The following is an 18,031-nucleotide window of genomic DNA, read 5'->3' on the forward strand; positions in this document are numbered from 1 at the left end:
CTGACCTTAGACAACGACTCGTCTCGAGTGAGGTCTTAAATCAACAATTAAAAACCTCCTACAAAGATTCTAAGAGTGCTAAATTCAAGCAAGTTCTTGGAAGAGTATTATGTGGGAGAGTGATAAAGAAGTATCGTCAGCTGACATTTGTGAAGAAACAAATCATTCGGATTGACTCTTTTAAGATACCTCGTAGTGATAATCCATTGGAATTCATCCGAAAACGAAAGGAGAGCTTGTATGTCCTCAGAGACAAAGTGAAAAAGTTCTTCGATGAATTTTCCACCATTGATCCTGGGAAGAAAAGTTGTAGAAAAATTGCTGAAGGTTCTTTTCGTGTGAGTTACTCCTTTTTTGCTAAACATCGTCCCTCTTACTGTGTTGAGCCAAAAGTTACAGAAAGAGATACCTGTGCCTGTTTTGTTCATGAGAATTTTACGCTGTTGTTAAAACCCTGTCATCGGATGAATATTATCAAAGAAAAATTCCACAGGGAAACTGATCTCAGCTGTAACATGTAATAAAAGATCTGAAGACTGTCTCTCCAGAACATGCACTCAGTGTCAGAACAAAGAGATGAATATTAATCTTCCAGGCACAAATTGTAATGAGAATGAAATGTATTACATGAAGTGGGAGACCACCAGAGTGCAACGAATCAACGAAAAAACTCAAAAGCCCATCAGCCTCTCCATCACAAAAAAAAAAAAAATCATTTGTAAATTTGATGAGGGAGTAGACTTGCTCAGGAATGAATTCCAACATTTACTGGCTCATGAACACCGAATTGCTCACCAGGACAAAGTGCTCAAAGGAGTGATCAAGAAATTGAACAATGGCGAAATGTTCTTGATGACAGATTTTAGTGAAAATTACTCAATTAAATATGGCAGTGAAGTTCAGTCGGTGCATTTTGGAGCCAGTAGAGAACAATACACTCTTCATAAAGGCATGATTTATACTTCAGGTTTCTCAGAAGGTTTCGCCACTCTATCGCCGAGTCTCAGACATGATCCTGTTGCAATATTAGTGCATTTGAAGAAAATCCTCGACTTTTATTTTCACAAATTTCCAACTGTGAAGAGGCTCCATTTTCAAAGTGATGGTCCCACTACTCAGTATCGAAATAGAAAAATGTTCTATCTGATTTCACAGTACCTCCCTGGATGCTATCGGCAAATTCATGAGATCACATACAATTTTAGTGGGGCAGGCCATGGGAAAGGCACAGCTGATGGGATTGGAGGATATTTGAAGAAATCAGCCGATAATGTAGTGAAATATGGTAAAGATATTGCGGATTTCGATACTCTCGTTTCAACCCTTCGTACCCAAGTTACAGCTGTTCACATTGATATTGTCACGAAAGAAGTAATCGTGGACATGGACTCTGCATTGCCAACTTAAGTAAAGACTTTCGTGGGCACGATGAAAGTGCATCAATACAGCTGGACAAGGGATAATTATGCTAGTATTCGGTTCAACTCATTGAGTTGTTTCGATTGTTCCCCAGGCCTCACTTGTTCTCACTTCTCGATGGGTTCAATTGATTACAATGAACCTCTGGCAATTCCTAAAAGACTTCCTCCTAAAGTTTCAACAGCAATAACCAAGAAGCCTCGAGGAAAAATAAGAATTGAACAATCTGAACTGGATCCTTTGAGCGAGAAGGATTCGAAGAAGAAGGTACGAGGGAAAAAAGTCAGAGGGGGACGTGAGAAAAATGAAGAGACCACTGGCATTAGCAAATCTGTTCGGAAAGAAATGGAATTTGAACCTTTAAGAAGAAGCTCTCGGTGCGCTATTTTCCCTTCTAGACGGTTTCCACCTTCCTCTTATTGTTTTATTTTTCACCTATTTTATTTTTACTTTCCTCATCATTTTCAGGCTTCGAAAGCAGTGATTGTCTTCCACACAACTTCCATCTTTCAATACCCAATCACTGATTTCTGTTTCCTCATTAGTTCCAGTGTTTCAGAATTATTTCTGTCATCAATTACTTCACAGAGAGATAACATAATCAAATTGAACTGTGATATAGGAAAGGAAATGATACAATAATCATAGAAAACTTGACATGAGTCATTTCCATTTTAAGAAAATTCCAGTGTTTAGAAAAATATTAATTAATGTTATTAAATGCGTGTTAAATACATGAATAAATTGAATTTAGTGTTGAAAATTGAGTGTTTTCATTAAATTTCCAAGCCCAATGGCATATTCCCAATACCTCTTGAAAACCTTTCCTGTGACAATAACAAGACATCATAATTCCTCTGCAAAGTGGTGAATCGTCATGAATCAAATGAATATTTTCGTTAATTGTCGATTTATCTCGGAGAGCAATGACTTTGAGAGGAAATGGCAAAAGACTTTTTTTGTAGCTGGTTAAATTTCCAACAAAAAGTGTCATATGACATTACCTCTCAAAATCACTCATTCTTAAAATATTTTGATATTTAAGTAGACGTACAAAATCAACTTTTAACTATTCATCAGTTAATTACTGATTAAGCCATTACTGGGCTATTTTCAAGGTTGTAATATGAAAACATTCAGGATATGTTTTATTTCCCATATTTACTCAAATTCTCAAAAAATATTTGCATTCGAGACATATTGGAAACCCACAAATTTGCAATGTGAACAAACGCTATTTCCAGAGATACAGCCATATTGCAACGGACTATGGAGGAATATAATGGGGTGGAAATTATTGAAGAATCAACTCTTGATTTCCAAGAGCCATACAAAGACATTGAAATGATACCAATTGAGGATACAGAATTCCAACCACATCATAAAGAATCATCTGATAGTTGTTCAGAGGATGACGAACTTGTAGATTATGACTATAAAAAAGGAGCAGTCGAATACTGGAGGAGTGCAAAAACAAAGAAAAATCTGTCTATAAAAACTGTTTCCAATAAATTCAAAAGAGTGAAATCGGTCCAGCAATTATGTTGTTGGGCACATCAAGTTAATAAAGGAGGAACTTATATGGAAAAGTTGAAACGAATATCAGAGTACACGTTGAAAAATATGAAAAATGCTATCGATGCGGGGCTAATTGTTCATGATGCCGACCTACGAAGATGGGCTCTGCAAGCTCAACGAGATATTGGATATCAAGATATTCGTTTCAAGGCCTCGGCATGGTGGCTACATTACTTGAAAAGAGCTCATCGCATAACATCTCGCAAGATTACTAAATTCGTCACACGTAAACCAATGGAAAATCAAAAAGATTTACAAAAAACAGCGGACGAATTCCTGGAACAGATCAAACCATATTGTGAGATTTATGGCTTGCAAAACATCTATAATTCTGATCAGAGTGATTTCCAATTGGAAACGCATTCGGGGCGAACTTTGGCGGAAGAGGGGTCTAAAGAAGTCTCATGCATTGTACAATCTGTAACATCAACGACACACAGTTATACCATACAACCCACCATATCAGCAGATGGAAAATTATTGTCACCTCTCTTCATTGTTTACAAGGAACCTTCCGGAACGTTTGGTCCAAGGGTTCAGGAGAATCTATTCAGACCTTCTAATGTTTACATAACGGCTTCAAAGTCAGGGAAATTGACGTCTGGTAAGACGATATTTCAAGCTTAAGATGTAACAAACTTATTTGTACTGATTGTAATGTTCATCCCATTGCAACTATTCCAGAGCACTCTCAAATTTGGCTGAAAGAAGTATTCTTTCCAAACGTGGGACCAAAAAGTCTACTGTTAATAGATTCATGGAGTGGACATTGCTCTCAAGTGATAGAACAGGCAACTCCTCGGAATAAAGAATTATTATCTATGTTAATCCCCAAAGGACCTACCGGAAAAATTCAACCTCTTGAAGTGTACGGCTTCAGGATTTGGAAAAATTACGTCCGTCATTTTTCAGATACGGTTGTTTTCTTAAACCATGATATTAATTTGCATGCGCGGAATAATGTGATCAAATCGCAATCTTTAGTCCATAATCAATCATCATCACCTATATCACCTATATCAAAACCTATTTCGTTACGCTTGGTTCCAGAGTGGCTACATCGCTAAAAAACCACAGGAATTTGATAATCCTGTCGATTTTGCGTTTGGACAATCTTCTAATCCAAAATGTGAAGTTGATGGTTGTTCTAATGTTGCGGTAGTTAGATGCTCGTGGTGCAGAAAGTCTCTCTGCATGCACCATTTTTTTGATGAATATCATTTCTGTACTAATTATGTTCCCTAATAAACTATATATACATATATATATTTTGAATAATTCATAGTTTTCGACAAAATCAATCTTGCGCCTCTGAAAATTCCAGTTTCGGGCAAAAAAATGATAAACCAGTTTCCGCATTTTTTTTGCATCGGGTGCTCTTCCTACAGGGCTATCCGGCCCCTAGCTGCATTCATTCATATTTTTTTCGAATACTATTGGTTTTATGCAAATTTGAACAATATTTTTTTTTTCTGAAAGCCACAATTTTCATGAGGGTCGTTAACCCCCAAATTTGAACCCTCAGAGTGAGTAGTGATTGTGATTTCCATAATTCCTCCCCAGCTNATCTTGCGCCTCTGAAAATTCCAGTTTCGGGCAAAAAAATGATAAACCAGTTTCCGCATTTTTTTTGCATCGGGTGCTCTTCCTACAGGGCTATCCGGCCCCTAGCTGCATTCATTCATATTTTTTTCGAATACTATTGGTTTTATGCAAATTTGAACAATATTTTTTTTTTCTGAAAGCCACAATTTTCATGAGGGTCGTTAACCCCCAAATTTGAAACCTCAGAGTGAGTAGTGATTGTGATTTCCATAATTCCTCCCCAGCTGTTCATCAGTTGGATAAATTGAATAAATAACCCCACCACCTTGGTGGATGATGTTGCCGGGAAATTATTTTTTTCACCCTAGAAAACTCCAGTTCTGGGGAAAAACCAAAAACAGGTATTCCCCATTTTTCCATGTTCCATCCAACGCAGTGGGTTTCATAAAATTCTGAATCATAGTTTTTTTTTTGAAAAATGAAGTCTTTACAGGGGAAGTTTACCCCCCAAATATCAACCCCCGGAGGAACTATCAATTGTAGTTTTCATAATTCCTCACGAGCTATTTATTCCCATAATGAACATTTAACAAAATTCCCTTCTTATAGGTGGAATTGAAAATCACCCTCAAAAGTGGTCACCTTCTGACCATGGTTTTCCCCCTTAAAACTGCGTATCCGCCGATAAAAAAAAATACGTGTCGCTTAGTTTCGAGTCCTCTACAACATATATGAGTTTCATCGAAATCGGAGGGGAACACCTCCCTAGTATTCCTTGTAAGACGATCCTTGAGGAGTCCGTTAGTGCAGGATAGGGATGAATGACATTTATGTATTGTCCGTGTGGTGGATTGGTGTTGTTGTGTCGTTTTAGTTATTGAATGGGGAAGGTACGAAGTGTCGTTGGGACAGGCATACAACGTGACTTTCACGAGGGAGGAATTTCCTCAAGGAATAAAGGCAGAGTTCTCCGAGGCCCAGGGTTCACTCAGACTTAAAAGCGTCATTGGAACAGGCATGGAAGTCCGGTAACGTTGTTTAAGAGGCAAGACTTGGTAGGGAATGTAGAGGTCCAGAGTCAACTCGGACCCTAACAAGGAACACTACGCAGGTGTCCCCCTCCGATTTCGATGAAACTCATATATGTTGTAGAGGACTCGAAACTAAGCGACACGTATTTTTTTTAGCTGCCCATATTGGGTTTTAGGGGGTGAAAGTGCGATCTGAAGTTGACCACCTCTCGGGGTCCTTTTTCGATTGCACACATAAGGAAGGTTTTGAATAACTCTTTCGCAGTGTATCATGAAGGTCATAAGGAATGATGAAAATGCGAATTAGAACCGTCTCCGGGGGGTGAAATATGGAGGGTAAACTACCCTTGTGAAAATTCATTTTTCTCATAGAAAAAAAACTTGATGGAAATCCGATGGGATAAATTCTATTTGAAAAAGTAGAAACAAATACAAAATACCTGTTTTAGTTTTTTTTTAAATCAAAATTTAAAACGTAAGAAAATAGATTTCTCGTGAATTGCGAAATTTCAAACTTTTTCCTGTACAAAACGAAGCTTACTGCTAATGATGAGGAAAACCATTGGGACAGGATCCAGGAGTGGTGTCGTGGAGGTTAACTACCCTTGGGAGGGGGGGGGGGGGATTTTTTTTAATAAGGGAGAAAAAATATCGATGAGAATTTTACGAAACACATTTCGATCGAAAGCATGAGACAATTTAAAGCAAATATTTAAGATTTTTTCCGCAAATTAGAATTTTAATCGTTTTCAATGGTAGGTAAATGGCGACATATAACAATACCATTCGGTTTTATAATGCAGAAGCACAACTGAAGAATATTCGGGAGTTGTAAACATATTGATGCAAATGGCTCATTTGTTATCTTCATTTCCATCCCTCCTGTGAATTACAATCAGTCTATGAACATACATCGAAGAGAAAAGTAGTTTTTCGGTGAGTGACCTGATCTATACTTGTTCTACCATAAAAGTTAATCCAATCAACGTTATCTGACTTCGAATGGCAACATTTGAAGTTCTCAATCTTGCTGAAACACCCATGAACAACGAGGAACGTGCATTAGCAGACACGTTCGAAAGGATATTGATTCAATCAATGGAGGAATATAATGGAGTTGAAATGGTCGAAGAAACATCCCTGTATTTTCAAGAGCCTTATAAAGATATCGAAATGATATCGGTTGAGGATAAAGAATTTCAACCACATATAGAAGAATCACCTGACAGTTGTTCGGAGGATGAGGAACCTGTAGATTTCGAATATAAAACGAATGCCTTTGACTTCTGGAGAAGTGGAAAAAAGAAGAAAAATCTCTCTATAGAAACTGTTTCCCATCGATTCAGGAAGGTGGAATCGCGTAGATAGTTACGACTCTGGGCGAATCAAATCAATAAAGGAGGGACATACATGGAGAAGTTGAAACGCATTTCGGAGTACACATTAAAGAATATGAAGAATGCTATCGACGCAGGTTTGATCGTCCACGATACTGACCTCTGAAGGTGGGCCCTGCCAGCCCGGAAGGAAATCGGCTTCGAAGACGTTCGTTTTACAGCTTCTTCCAGGTGGTTGCATTATTTCAAATGAGCACACCGCATAACATCCCGGATGATTGACAAATTCATCACCAGAAAAACATTAAAGACTCGGGAAGAGTTACAAAAAGAAGCGGACGAATTCCTCCTGAAAGTTCGGTCTTATTGGGATACATATGGCCCAGAAAACATTTATAATACTGATCAAAGTGGTTACCAATTGGAAATTAATTCAGGACGAATGTTAGCTGAAGAAGGTACTAAACAAGTCGCGTGCGTCGTACAATCGATAACTTCAACGACACATAGTTATACAGTACAACCTCTGATTCCTGCTGATGGAAAATTACTTTCACCTCTCTTCCTGGTTTTGAATGAACCTACTGGAACTTTCGGTCCAATAGTGGAGTAAAATCTCTTCAAACCTGCGAATGTGTTCATCACCGCTTTAGAATCGGGAAAACTCTCGTCACGTATGACAATATTTAAGACCTAACAGACATGATATGTTCTAAACAATAATTAGGATTATCATCTAGTACTTGATTTTTCAGAGGATTTCAAAACCTGGTTGAAAGAAGTCTTTTCCCAAACGTCGGTCCTAGAAGTCTACTGTTAATCGATTCCTGGAGCGGACGCTGTCCTCAAGTCGTGAAATAAATTACTCCTCCGGATAAAGAATTATTAACTATGTTAATACCAAAGGGGACTGGAAAAATTCAACCCCTTGACGTATATGGTTTTAGGATATGGAAGAATTATGTTCGTCATTTTTCGGATAGTGTCGTCCTAATGGACTATGATATTAATTTACATTTGCGGAACAATATCATAAAGTTACAGTCTTTAGTCCATAATCAATTATCATCACCAAGGTATCAAAATTTATTTCGTTATTCTTGGTTTCAGAGTGGTTACATTTCTAAAAAACCAGATGAATTCGAAAATCCTGTCGATTTTGCATTCAGGCAATTATCTCATCCGCACTGTGATATTGAAGGCTGTTCCAATATTGCAGTCTTCAGATGCTCATGGTGCAAAAAATCGCTTTGTTTGTTGCATTTTTTTTAAGAATATCATTTTTGTACGCATTACGTCCCCTAATACTATCTATACTGTAGATTGATCCCAACAGAAAGTATGCTGATTGAGAACATAATACTAGAAGCAATAAATGGTCTGAGCTTCTATAATAATATCAATGTATATTCTGAATTCCATCATTTGGAGATTACTACCATCATTGTTTCCTTTCCATATCGGATCTTCATTCAATCTTTACCATTTAGTTCGGACTATGGTACTGTGATACAAGTAGACGGATAATCAAAAGGTTGTAATCCATATAAAACTAGCAATGGACATTTTCATGAGTTCAAATTTCAATATTTCTTATCATTCTTTACTCTTTCAAATGAATTCTGTTTACTAATATAATTAAAAGTAACTCCCAGAAAGGTTATTTAGCCTCCAAGTGTTACTTCCAGAGACTCATCACTCATCTTTTTTATGTACCAAAAAATCGAAGACTTGTATATAATAATAAAAAGAAAAGTATTTTACTTTCAATTAATTTGGGGAAAAGAATCGCAGGATGTGCTTTGAATTGTCTCATGCTTTCGAACGAAATGTGTTTCGTAAAATTCTCATCTATATTTTTTCTCCCTTATTTAAAAAATTCTCCACCCCCCCCCCACAGGGTAGTTAACCTCCCCGACATTACTCCTGGATCCTGTCCCAATGGTTTCCCTCATCATTAGCCGTAAGCTTCATTTTGTACAGGAAAAAGTTTGAAATTTCGCAATTCACGAAAAATCTTTTTTTTTATTTTTAAATTTCGATTCAGAAAAAAACAAAACAGGTATTCTGTATTTTTTTCTACTTTTTCAAATGGAATTTACCCATGGGATTTCCATCAAAATTTCTTTTTCTATGAGAAAAATGAATTTTCACAAGGGTAGCTTACCCTTCATATTTCACCCCCTGGAGACTGTTCTAATTCGTATTTTCATCATTTCTTGTGACCTTCATGATACACTGCGAAAGAGTTGTTCAAAAAGCTTTTTTATGTGTGCAATCGAAAAATGACTCCGAGAGGTGGTCAACTTCAGACAGCACTTTCACCCCCTAAAACCCAATATGGGCAACTAAAAAAAAAATAGGTGTCCCTTAGTTTTGGGTCCCCTATAACATATTTAAATTTCATCGAAATCGGATGGGGACACCTGCGTAGTGTTCCTTGTAAATGCCGTTGGGACAAACGTACAAACCGTTACGTAGTCAAAGGACGACTGCCAGCGGCCCTGTGTTCACTCGGATACTAAATATCGTTGGAACGGGCTTGCAAGTCTTTTGTTAAGGAGATGGATTGCTTGGATAACTGATTATAGAGGACCAGAGTCTACGTTGAGAATAAGTGTCGTTGGGACAGATTCACAATCAGTTAGAGGAGATTGCTCACTTGCAGGGGCCCAGGGTTCACTCAGATACAAAGTATCGTTGGAACAGGCATGTGAATGAGTGAAGTTTTTCTGCAAGATAAGCCTCGCTGACTCTAAGTTGTTGAGTTTGTCCGTTGGAGATTTTAGGGCAACGAGAGGATTCCGCGGGTGTTTTCCACTATTGGGGTGTAGGAATCGAGGTTGTTGAGGGATGTAACGATTCACTAACACACGTGATTCAGTTAGACAAATCACAGTTTAATGAGACGTTTAAATATACATACAAAAGTAAAGAAAAGTAAGAGATATTGTGATCCACTAGGAGGTCAGTGTACGACTGGTGAGTTGAGACAGATGTCGCTCGCCTCAATTCTCAGGTAGAAATTCGTAAATGGAATACGAATCCGAAATATACGCGTGACAGCATTGGAGCGAGAGAGATAGCCTGATGGTTGTCGTTCAGCCGTCGATCATCTCTTGCTCGCTGGCCAGCGCGTGAGTGTGTGTGGATGTAGAGAGGCGCTACAGGGGGAATGCGTGATACGGTAGGATCTTCTCCGTTAGATCGCTTCGCAAGGAATGGATCTCTGAGGGTCCGGCTGCGGGCTTATATACCCGTTGGTTAGTGGTGGGGGGTTGTGACGTATGTGGTGGCGTGATGTGCGATGACGTCATCATGAGGTCATCGTTATGTAACCTCTCGGGACTTGGACATTTTCATGTTCAATGTGTAATGTTCCATTACAATATATCATTCCATGAAATCAGAGTCGTTTCTTTCAACCATCGTGGGACGTCGGATTTGTGACAAATTTCAAAATGATAAAAACTAAGATATAAATTCACTTTCAATCAATGTCAATGGATAGAACGCCTGTCCGTCCATCCATGTATGTGTTAATCTATCTGTCTGTACACCCGTCTATCTGTCTATTTTCTCGCTTGTGGCCTGCCTGTCAGTCTGTACGTCTATCTTTCGGTCTGCCCATCCATGTATCTATCAATTTGCTTGTCCGTCTATCTGGCTGTCTGTCCATCCGTGCATGTCGGTCTTCCTGTACGTCCATCTGTCTGTCTGCCCGTCCATCTGTCCGCATGCCCATCCATTTATCTGTTTGTCCGCCAGCTTCTTTATTTGCTTCTCTGTTCGTCTGTCCGTCTGTTTGCCTGTTTGTGTGTTGGACCATCTCTCTCCCTGTTTATCCATCTTGCAAAGGTACATTACATTACCTGAAATCGTAATGTAATGTACCGCAATATTAGGCGTAATTTCCGCCTTTGATATTAACCACTGAAAATTATTCTTTAAACGTAATTCAAGTTTCAATTTTTCCATACGCAACTCAATTCTTAGCATTCCTATCCTTGCATTTCCTCAATTATACACCGGTTTCAATGCATTCTAACCGTTAAATACAATATTCTATTCGAAAATCGCAAAATATGAACATTTAGTTAGAACCAACTACACACTAGCTTTTGTAAAACACACTAGCTTTTGTTTCAGCTACGGATCCCCTTACACTTTTAGTTGAGCCTTTTTTCTGTCCCTGCCTATCAGTTACGGGGTGGGTACGACCATACAAAGTGTGCTTATCCACACAAAGTCAATGAAAAAGTGTCAATACGAGTGGTCCTTGGAAAAACATTGTTCAGAAAATGATTAGGACCAACGTACTTGGCGCCGTTTTTTGAAAGACTCATTACGGAGAGTTGGCGCTTTATGTTGACACCATGGTCGAATGAATCTTCTCCATGCTCTTAGGCCGCGAATGCCGGTAACTACGTAGCGATCACTGCCGTAATTAATTCAATTTCTACTCATAAAAATGAGAATATTTGAAAATAGAACAGATTAAGCTCGAGGCTTTAACTAAAACTATCCAACAATTCCAGCCAACACAATGACACAATTGACTATCAAAAGATTTGAATACCTAACAAGGTGTAGTATGCTTCAAAGCAATTTCTGAGTCCCAAAGTTGATGTCAAACAATAGACTCCTAAGTAAAGATCCGCATTAAGATCAAAAAGCGCGCCAAGTACATTGGTCCTGACAATTTTCTGAACATTTTTTTTAAAGAACCTTTCGTATTGAGACTTTTTTATTGACTTTGTGTGGATAACCACACTTTTTATGGTCGTACCCACCCCGTAACTCATAGGAATAGACAATATTGAGTTGGCATTGATGAGTTTAAACTTATAAAACTGAAGCAACAATACAGTCAACTGTAAAAAAAAGGTGAAATTGTGTCTAGATATTATGAAATGTTCTCTCGTTTTTTAAAATAATAAGTTCAACTTCATGAATTTGGCGCTGTTCCTTATTTCTGCACTTTTTTCAATTTCCCAGAAAGAGCTGTCCATAAATAAGTACTCGTGCATTTTTCCACAACAATGCATTGAAATAGTTCCTCGCAATTTTTTTCTGAGAAACTATACAATTTTTTTTTTGGTTTTTGACATTGACACTAACTAAATTTTGGAACTTTTCTAATTATATTTATATGTAACTGAAAGTAATTTGATCACCATATGACACTATATGCAGAATGGTTATATTACATACCCCAATAAACTGCCTAACTGCAGAAAATTAATTATCAAAAAAGGCTTCAAGTATTTTTTATTACACAGCTGCATTATGTCACTCCAGGTTCCTTTCATCCTATCTATATTCGTCTTTCGTATCTCCTGATCACATGATGTTATTGACTGCAGGCTCTTTATCTATTAAGATCAAAAAGACCGAAAAATAAGTGGTTAGAGTAATCGGAAAAGACATTTTTCGTCACTGAGGCCCGATAAACGGAGGTTACCGGGACTCCGTTGGGAGGGGGTAAATGGCGTTTAGACCATAGTTCTAGAATCGGTGTTCCAAGGATGGTAAGACGAGGACCAGGTATGGTAAGTCTCACTTACCACTCCAAGGACCGATAAAGCGCGACGTGAAGTGAGCTGATCGAATCGTCACTTGGGCGTGCGCTTTGTGTTCAGGAAAATGTGTATAGTCTAGTGAGATTTACAGCACCCTTAGCGGCCTTCTCTGTAACCTAACCCGCCGGTAATAAAAGTAGCAGTCTTCACATTGTTGTTGTGCGTCGTTGAACATCGGATGACTGTTCAGGAGAAAATTGTGACTAAATTCGAGAAAAATTCAATAAAATGGAGAATTTTATTGTCCCAGATAGTGCGATATGCGATATGCGATCAGAGAGTACTGTCTCATGACGTTTAGTGATGCGGACATTGAGAGCTCAACATCCAGCATGTCAGTGAATGCAAACTGTCTCAATGAGTCTGGTGCTGACGAATGGACCATTCCCCAAGGTGTTCTGGATCATACTAGGAAGGCTCAATCTATCCTCATACCATCAGCATCAAAACCAATTTATGATCGAGCATATCACAATTTTCAGAATTTTCTGAAGGAAAACCGTATCATTCCTTGTCCTTGATATCTCTTCTTATTTTTTAATTTCGATATAATTTTTTTTTGCAAGTGTAAAATTTTCATCACCCACCCCATGCTTTTGGGTATTCCAACAGAATTTACTAGCTATTAATTTTTATATGAAGTCATAACGATTTCAGTTGTTTAATATTTTTTTCTGTTTTTCTTCATTTTTTCAGTGGCGGGGCCTAGCCCCCCCCAACCCCCCCAAACGGGCGACCACACCCCCCTGGACCCCCTACCGCACCCTCTCCCACCCCCCCCCTCATCGGGCCTTCGTGACGAAAAATAGCATATGTAATTCGGGCGATAGCGTTGAGCACGTGAGTCGTGTAAAGTTTGCGAGCCTCGTCTCCGACTTACCACGCCTCGTGCTGCAAATTTTACACGACTCACGAACTAACGCTATCGCCGTCATGACATAATGTACTATTTCGTTAGTTGAACAATTTTATGAAACTTTATCATTTAGTGATATTTCTTATTCTGTCAAAAAAACCAAACTGCCACGTCACTTATAAATTGATGAAATTAGACATGACAAGTAATTAAGTTTTCATTCGACATCTGGGAAATACTGAACAATCTCCATCACTTTGCCGGTTTTACACATAAGCCCTGCGAACATCATCCTATAGCTAATAAGGTATGCATAAAATATGTATAGAGTGAACGTCATCATTGCACAATTGCATGAATCCCCCACTTTTTAGACATATCGTGTTCTTCAAAAGTATATCTACACTTACGGCTCGAGTCATTAAGTATGCCCACAAACAAGAAATCCTCAAGATTTTTGTTTTATATTTAAATTATTCATATGAATTGTAGAGAAGAAGAATCTCATTCTTTTTCAACTTTTCAACTCATAGCATGAATAAACAGTTTTTCAACTGACTAGGTTGAAAAAACTCGTGGCAATTATAGATATTGTTACCAATATCAAACTCTTGAAGGTGTTACGAATCAGTTCCCGGGTTCTTTTAAGCTGGAGATAATTCTCTTGAAAATGGATCGATACTGGTATTCGGTGGAGCAATTGTTAGAAATGAAAGTGTTTATTTAGTCAAACTAGTTCATAATTGTGAAATTATATTAGTTGGCCTGGCAGTGGTCAGTAAAAAAAACAATGATCAAATATTGCTTGTGAAAGTTTCTATCTGCAATGGAGATCATCTCCAGGAAAACAACTCAATCTTTATTTATTTCCTGCATAACAAACCTCATTTTTAATTTCAACACCCTCTCAGTACATGTTAAATACAAAAAATAGCTATGCAAGTCATAACTCACAAATTAAAAGTGAAACATCATGAAGTAAAATATCGTTGGAAACGCTGTCCACAACATAAAAACCCCGTGAAAAAAATAACGTGCCGACGACTCAACCATCGACTGTTGCACAATTAACACCGATACAAAAATAAAGCACAAATAAGGATTTTTCAGATTAATAAGCACAACTCGACAACAAAATGCTGTGTAAACAATCCTAGTAATAATGTCAACCATTCACGTCACACTGTCTACCCCCCATCAATCTAAACCTCCCTAGTCACTCCCTAGGAGAATAAAAGTACCCCAGGACTCAATGAAACCCGGTCAACATTCAAAACCCGAAAATTCAAACAGCTGTGATGAGATGACTATCAACCCCACTCATACCGTCTTCTATCCTGAAATTGACACTATTAATATTTTTTTATCTGAATCACCTCCAGCAGGGTTCCCCTCTTGCGATGTTCTTCTCGTCCCAAGTTCTTAACTTTTCCGTAATCGATCACAGAATCCTCACCCCAGACATGTTTCGTCAGAGCTGTATGCTTTGATGGTGACAGACAAATGTTGCATCGACGTTCCTTCAATCTAACCTTAAGAGACCTCTTTGCCTGACCTACATACACCCTCTCGCAGTCGTGACATAGGATGCAGTATATCGAATTCACTACATCCAAAGTATCACCTGGATCTTTTCATGTCCCCAGCAGACCCCCACTTTTATTGTTGTTACTAGATATCAGCAAAAAATTTAATTTCTTTGACAGCCTCACCAAGCTCTGACTCAAACCCACCGGATATGACCTCCGCCGGATATACCCTCCTCTATATCATCAACTCTCCTACGACCTACACATTCACCTCACGCTAGGATAATGCTCCAATCCATCCAGTAAGAGATGAAAGATTCGGCATAGTTATTCATTAGCGAAGTTGTCCTGATCAACTCCAAATGATCAACTCCATTCAGATATTTGTGTTCACCCATTCGCCATCCTCTGGCTACTAATATAAATAATGTCCCTCTCATCTCAAAGACAGGATATTGCGAAAAATAATTGAGAAAACAGCCGCTTCAAGGTGGTTTGCGATACCAATTTGTGATGATAGTATTGCCCTGATGTATGAGCAGCACATCCAGGAACAATATTTCGTTGTTGACCTCTATTTCACGAGTGAACCTAAACCTCTTATGGTGGCTATTGAACACAGCAACCACATGTTGCACCTCATCCTCAGGGACCGCCATAATAATGTCGTCAACATATCGCTTATATAACGGTGGTAAAAATCCCAACCTCTGGAGACAGCTCCACTCCAGTGTTGCACATGGACGCTGATTTTGTCAACAATGGGTGAAGTAAATGGACCTCAATTCATCGTTCAATTTCTACCTCTGCAGCAACTCGCTTTGATGGTGCTTGGATCATTCAAATCGGTGTTTCCTCGTGTTAGAATGAATTCATGTTTCGCATTCACAATGATCCTTCCATAATCCTCAGCACAACCCAACAACAGACTCAATGGTGCCGAGATGTCAAAATAGCCATTAGCATCGATAATGGTTAATTCGTCATATTCAAAAATCCGACCTGCGTTTTCTAGAAGAGCAGCTTGACTCGGAGTTTGTGAGCCATAATTCTTCATTAGCGTTGTAATATCAACATTTTTGATCCTATCAATCACAATGGCATTCAATTCATAGCGAATTTCCTCGAATAAGTGGAGAATGGCACAATTCACCGATCTTGTGTGCGTAACAGTTGTGATCAGCGTTAGTCAAGCGTTCGTGTATATGCAGTGAACATATACTCGGCAATAAATATAAGTCTTAATGCTGCACGGCAATGCGAATTTCATCATTGTTATTGAAAATCGCCGATGCGAACGGCTGATGTACATGAATCTCATAGTGGGCGACAGATTCATCCAAGACGATGAATTTCAGGATCTCTTCTATGGTTTATTGAATTTCCAGGATCTCTTCCATGGCTTATGATGGTAGATGATGATGCAATAACAGAGGAATCTATGGATTCTCCTTTTCGCTCTCTTCTTTTTTTTTCTTTTCCTTTGGAGTTGCAGACCCAAGCTCTTGAGAAATTTTAGGTTCCGCTTTGAGATGTCGTCAATGACTGCTCGGAATTGCTAATGGTGATTTGCTTTTATAAGAAGCTCCAGTCGTCTTATTGAAAACAGTACCTATATTAGGCCTTGTTGTGTAATCTTATTGGTATAACCTCTCCTCTGAAAATAACTAATTTACTTTCTTGGTCAACAATTTTCACTTGGAGATGACCTATTACCTGAATGGCGATCAGAAGATAAGTGATGTTCAATGGCACTTCAATAATCTTATATCCCAGTGGAACAGTCGAAAAGAATTCATGCACAGTAGGTACTCGTTTTTCAGTTATGTATACTCCAGTGGTGATATTACAGTAAACTCTCAGTGAATTGATCGGAAGGATTGTCACTGGTAAATCAGATTCGTGACTGATATGAGGTGGGAGAATCCCACGTGTCAATCCCACTAACCGTCTCTTGAAAATAGATATAATACATAATGAAAAAATTTCATAGTAAAATCTAACGAAACTATAGAAAATTCTATTGAAAATTCTATTGATTTTTGACTGATTTTATTTTAAAAAATGCGCTGCGAAATAAAGAAAATGTTCAATAGACCGTTTTTTATAGGAAAAATCAGTAGAACTTCATCTTTCTATAAAACTTTTTGTATTGACACATTTTCTATAGGAATCCTCAAATTGAAAAAACGAAACAAAAAATTGTACAAAATTCGAACGGTAGAATTTCGATAGAACAATAATGGGAAAATTTAATACTTTTCTATTTAAATGCCAATTCAAATACTATATAATCGGTCATTTAATAAATAGCAGTACTGAAAATATTAAATATCAATTGTTATGTCCAGAGAAGGATTTTAGAATTGTCTTTGGAATTTTTAATTGAGTCCAGGTGATGAAATGCACTCAATTTAATTTACAATTGTGGATTTGGTTCTTGATTACATGAAATTATAATATAACTTATAATTATAATCTTACATAAAATTTATTCTAGTCTTGAATTTCTAGCATAAAATTTTTGGACATTACAGCCCCCGCTCAAAATTGTTCCCCATTGCTTTTTGGAGGCAATTTTAAGGAGTTGGCGTTTTAAATTTTATGTGTAGTATCGATTGAGTTATTTTAGCTGGATAATCGTGCACCGGGCGGTGGCCGTGAGCGGCTGGGTGCTGACGATGACATTCTTGTGAGTTCGGATTACATTGTATTCCCGATTCACCTGTCAGTTTCCCTCACACGCTCGGTAACTTGTGAAGTGTTTTGGAGTAATTTCATTTTGTGCCAGGGATTTTATTTGCTACGGTAAGTGTTTTGGGATATTTTATTGTCTATTTTCTATTTTGTTTTTGGCACATATGCAGTGGTTTATTTTGTTGGGTTCACTGCATTGTGTGCAGGCTCTCGCGGTTTTCTCTTTTTTTTTGTATTCATTTTAATTTCATATTTCCCACGGTGGTTTGGGGGGGGGCATGTGTGTGTTGAGAGGCTGGTGCCCGTGCGAATGTCGCACAAAGAGGAACAGCCGATTGAAACCCTCCACGCTCTTATGCATCGGAGATGTATTCTTCTCCATTCCTCTTTGTGCGGCATTCGCACCGAGAGGAGTGGAGGATTAACTCGGTATGGTTCCTCGTAGTCATGCACGGGG

The 18,031-nt window shown here is 38.2% G+C and overlaps 1 protein-coding gene across 1 annotated transcript in view; it reads right to left on the minus strand.

Moving 5' to 3' along the window:
* LOC107041889 overlaps positions 1–18,031 on the minus strand; it is a 312,145-nt gene that overhangs the window by 293,267 nt on the left and 847 nt on the right. Inside the window, exon 2 of the mRNA XM_029126392.1 lies at positions 12,125–12,285. Within this exon, the coding sequence (XP_028982225.1) occupies positions 12,125–12,285 (161 nt within the window). The remainder of the gene's footprint in view (positions 1–12,124; positions 12,286–18,031) is intronic.

The sequence above is a fragment of the Diachasma alloeum genome, unplaced genomic scaffold (genome assembly GCF_001412515.2).
Source record: "Diachasma alloeum isolate Michigan unplaced genomic scaffold, Dall2.0 Dall_scaffold_00389, whole genome shotgun sequence".
Taxonomy (NCBI): domain Eukaryota; kingdom Metazoa; phylum Arthropoda; class Insecta; order Hymenoptera; family Braconidae; genus Diachasma; species Diachasma alloeum.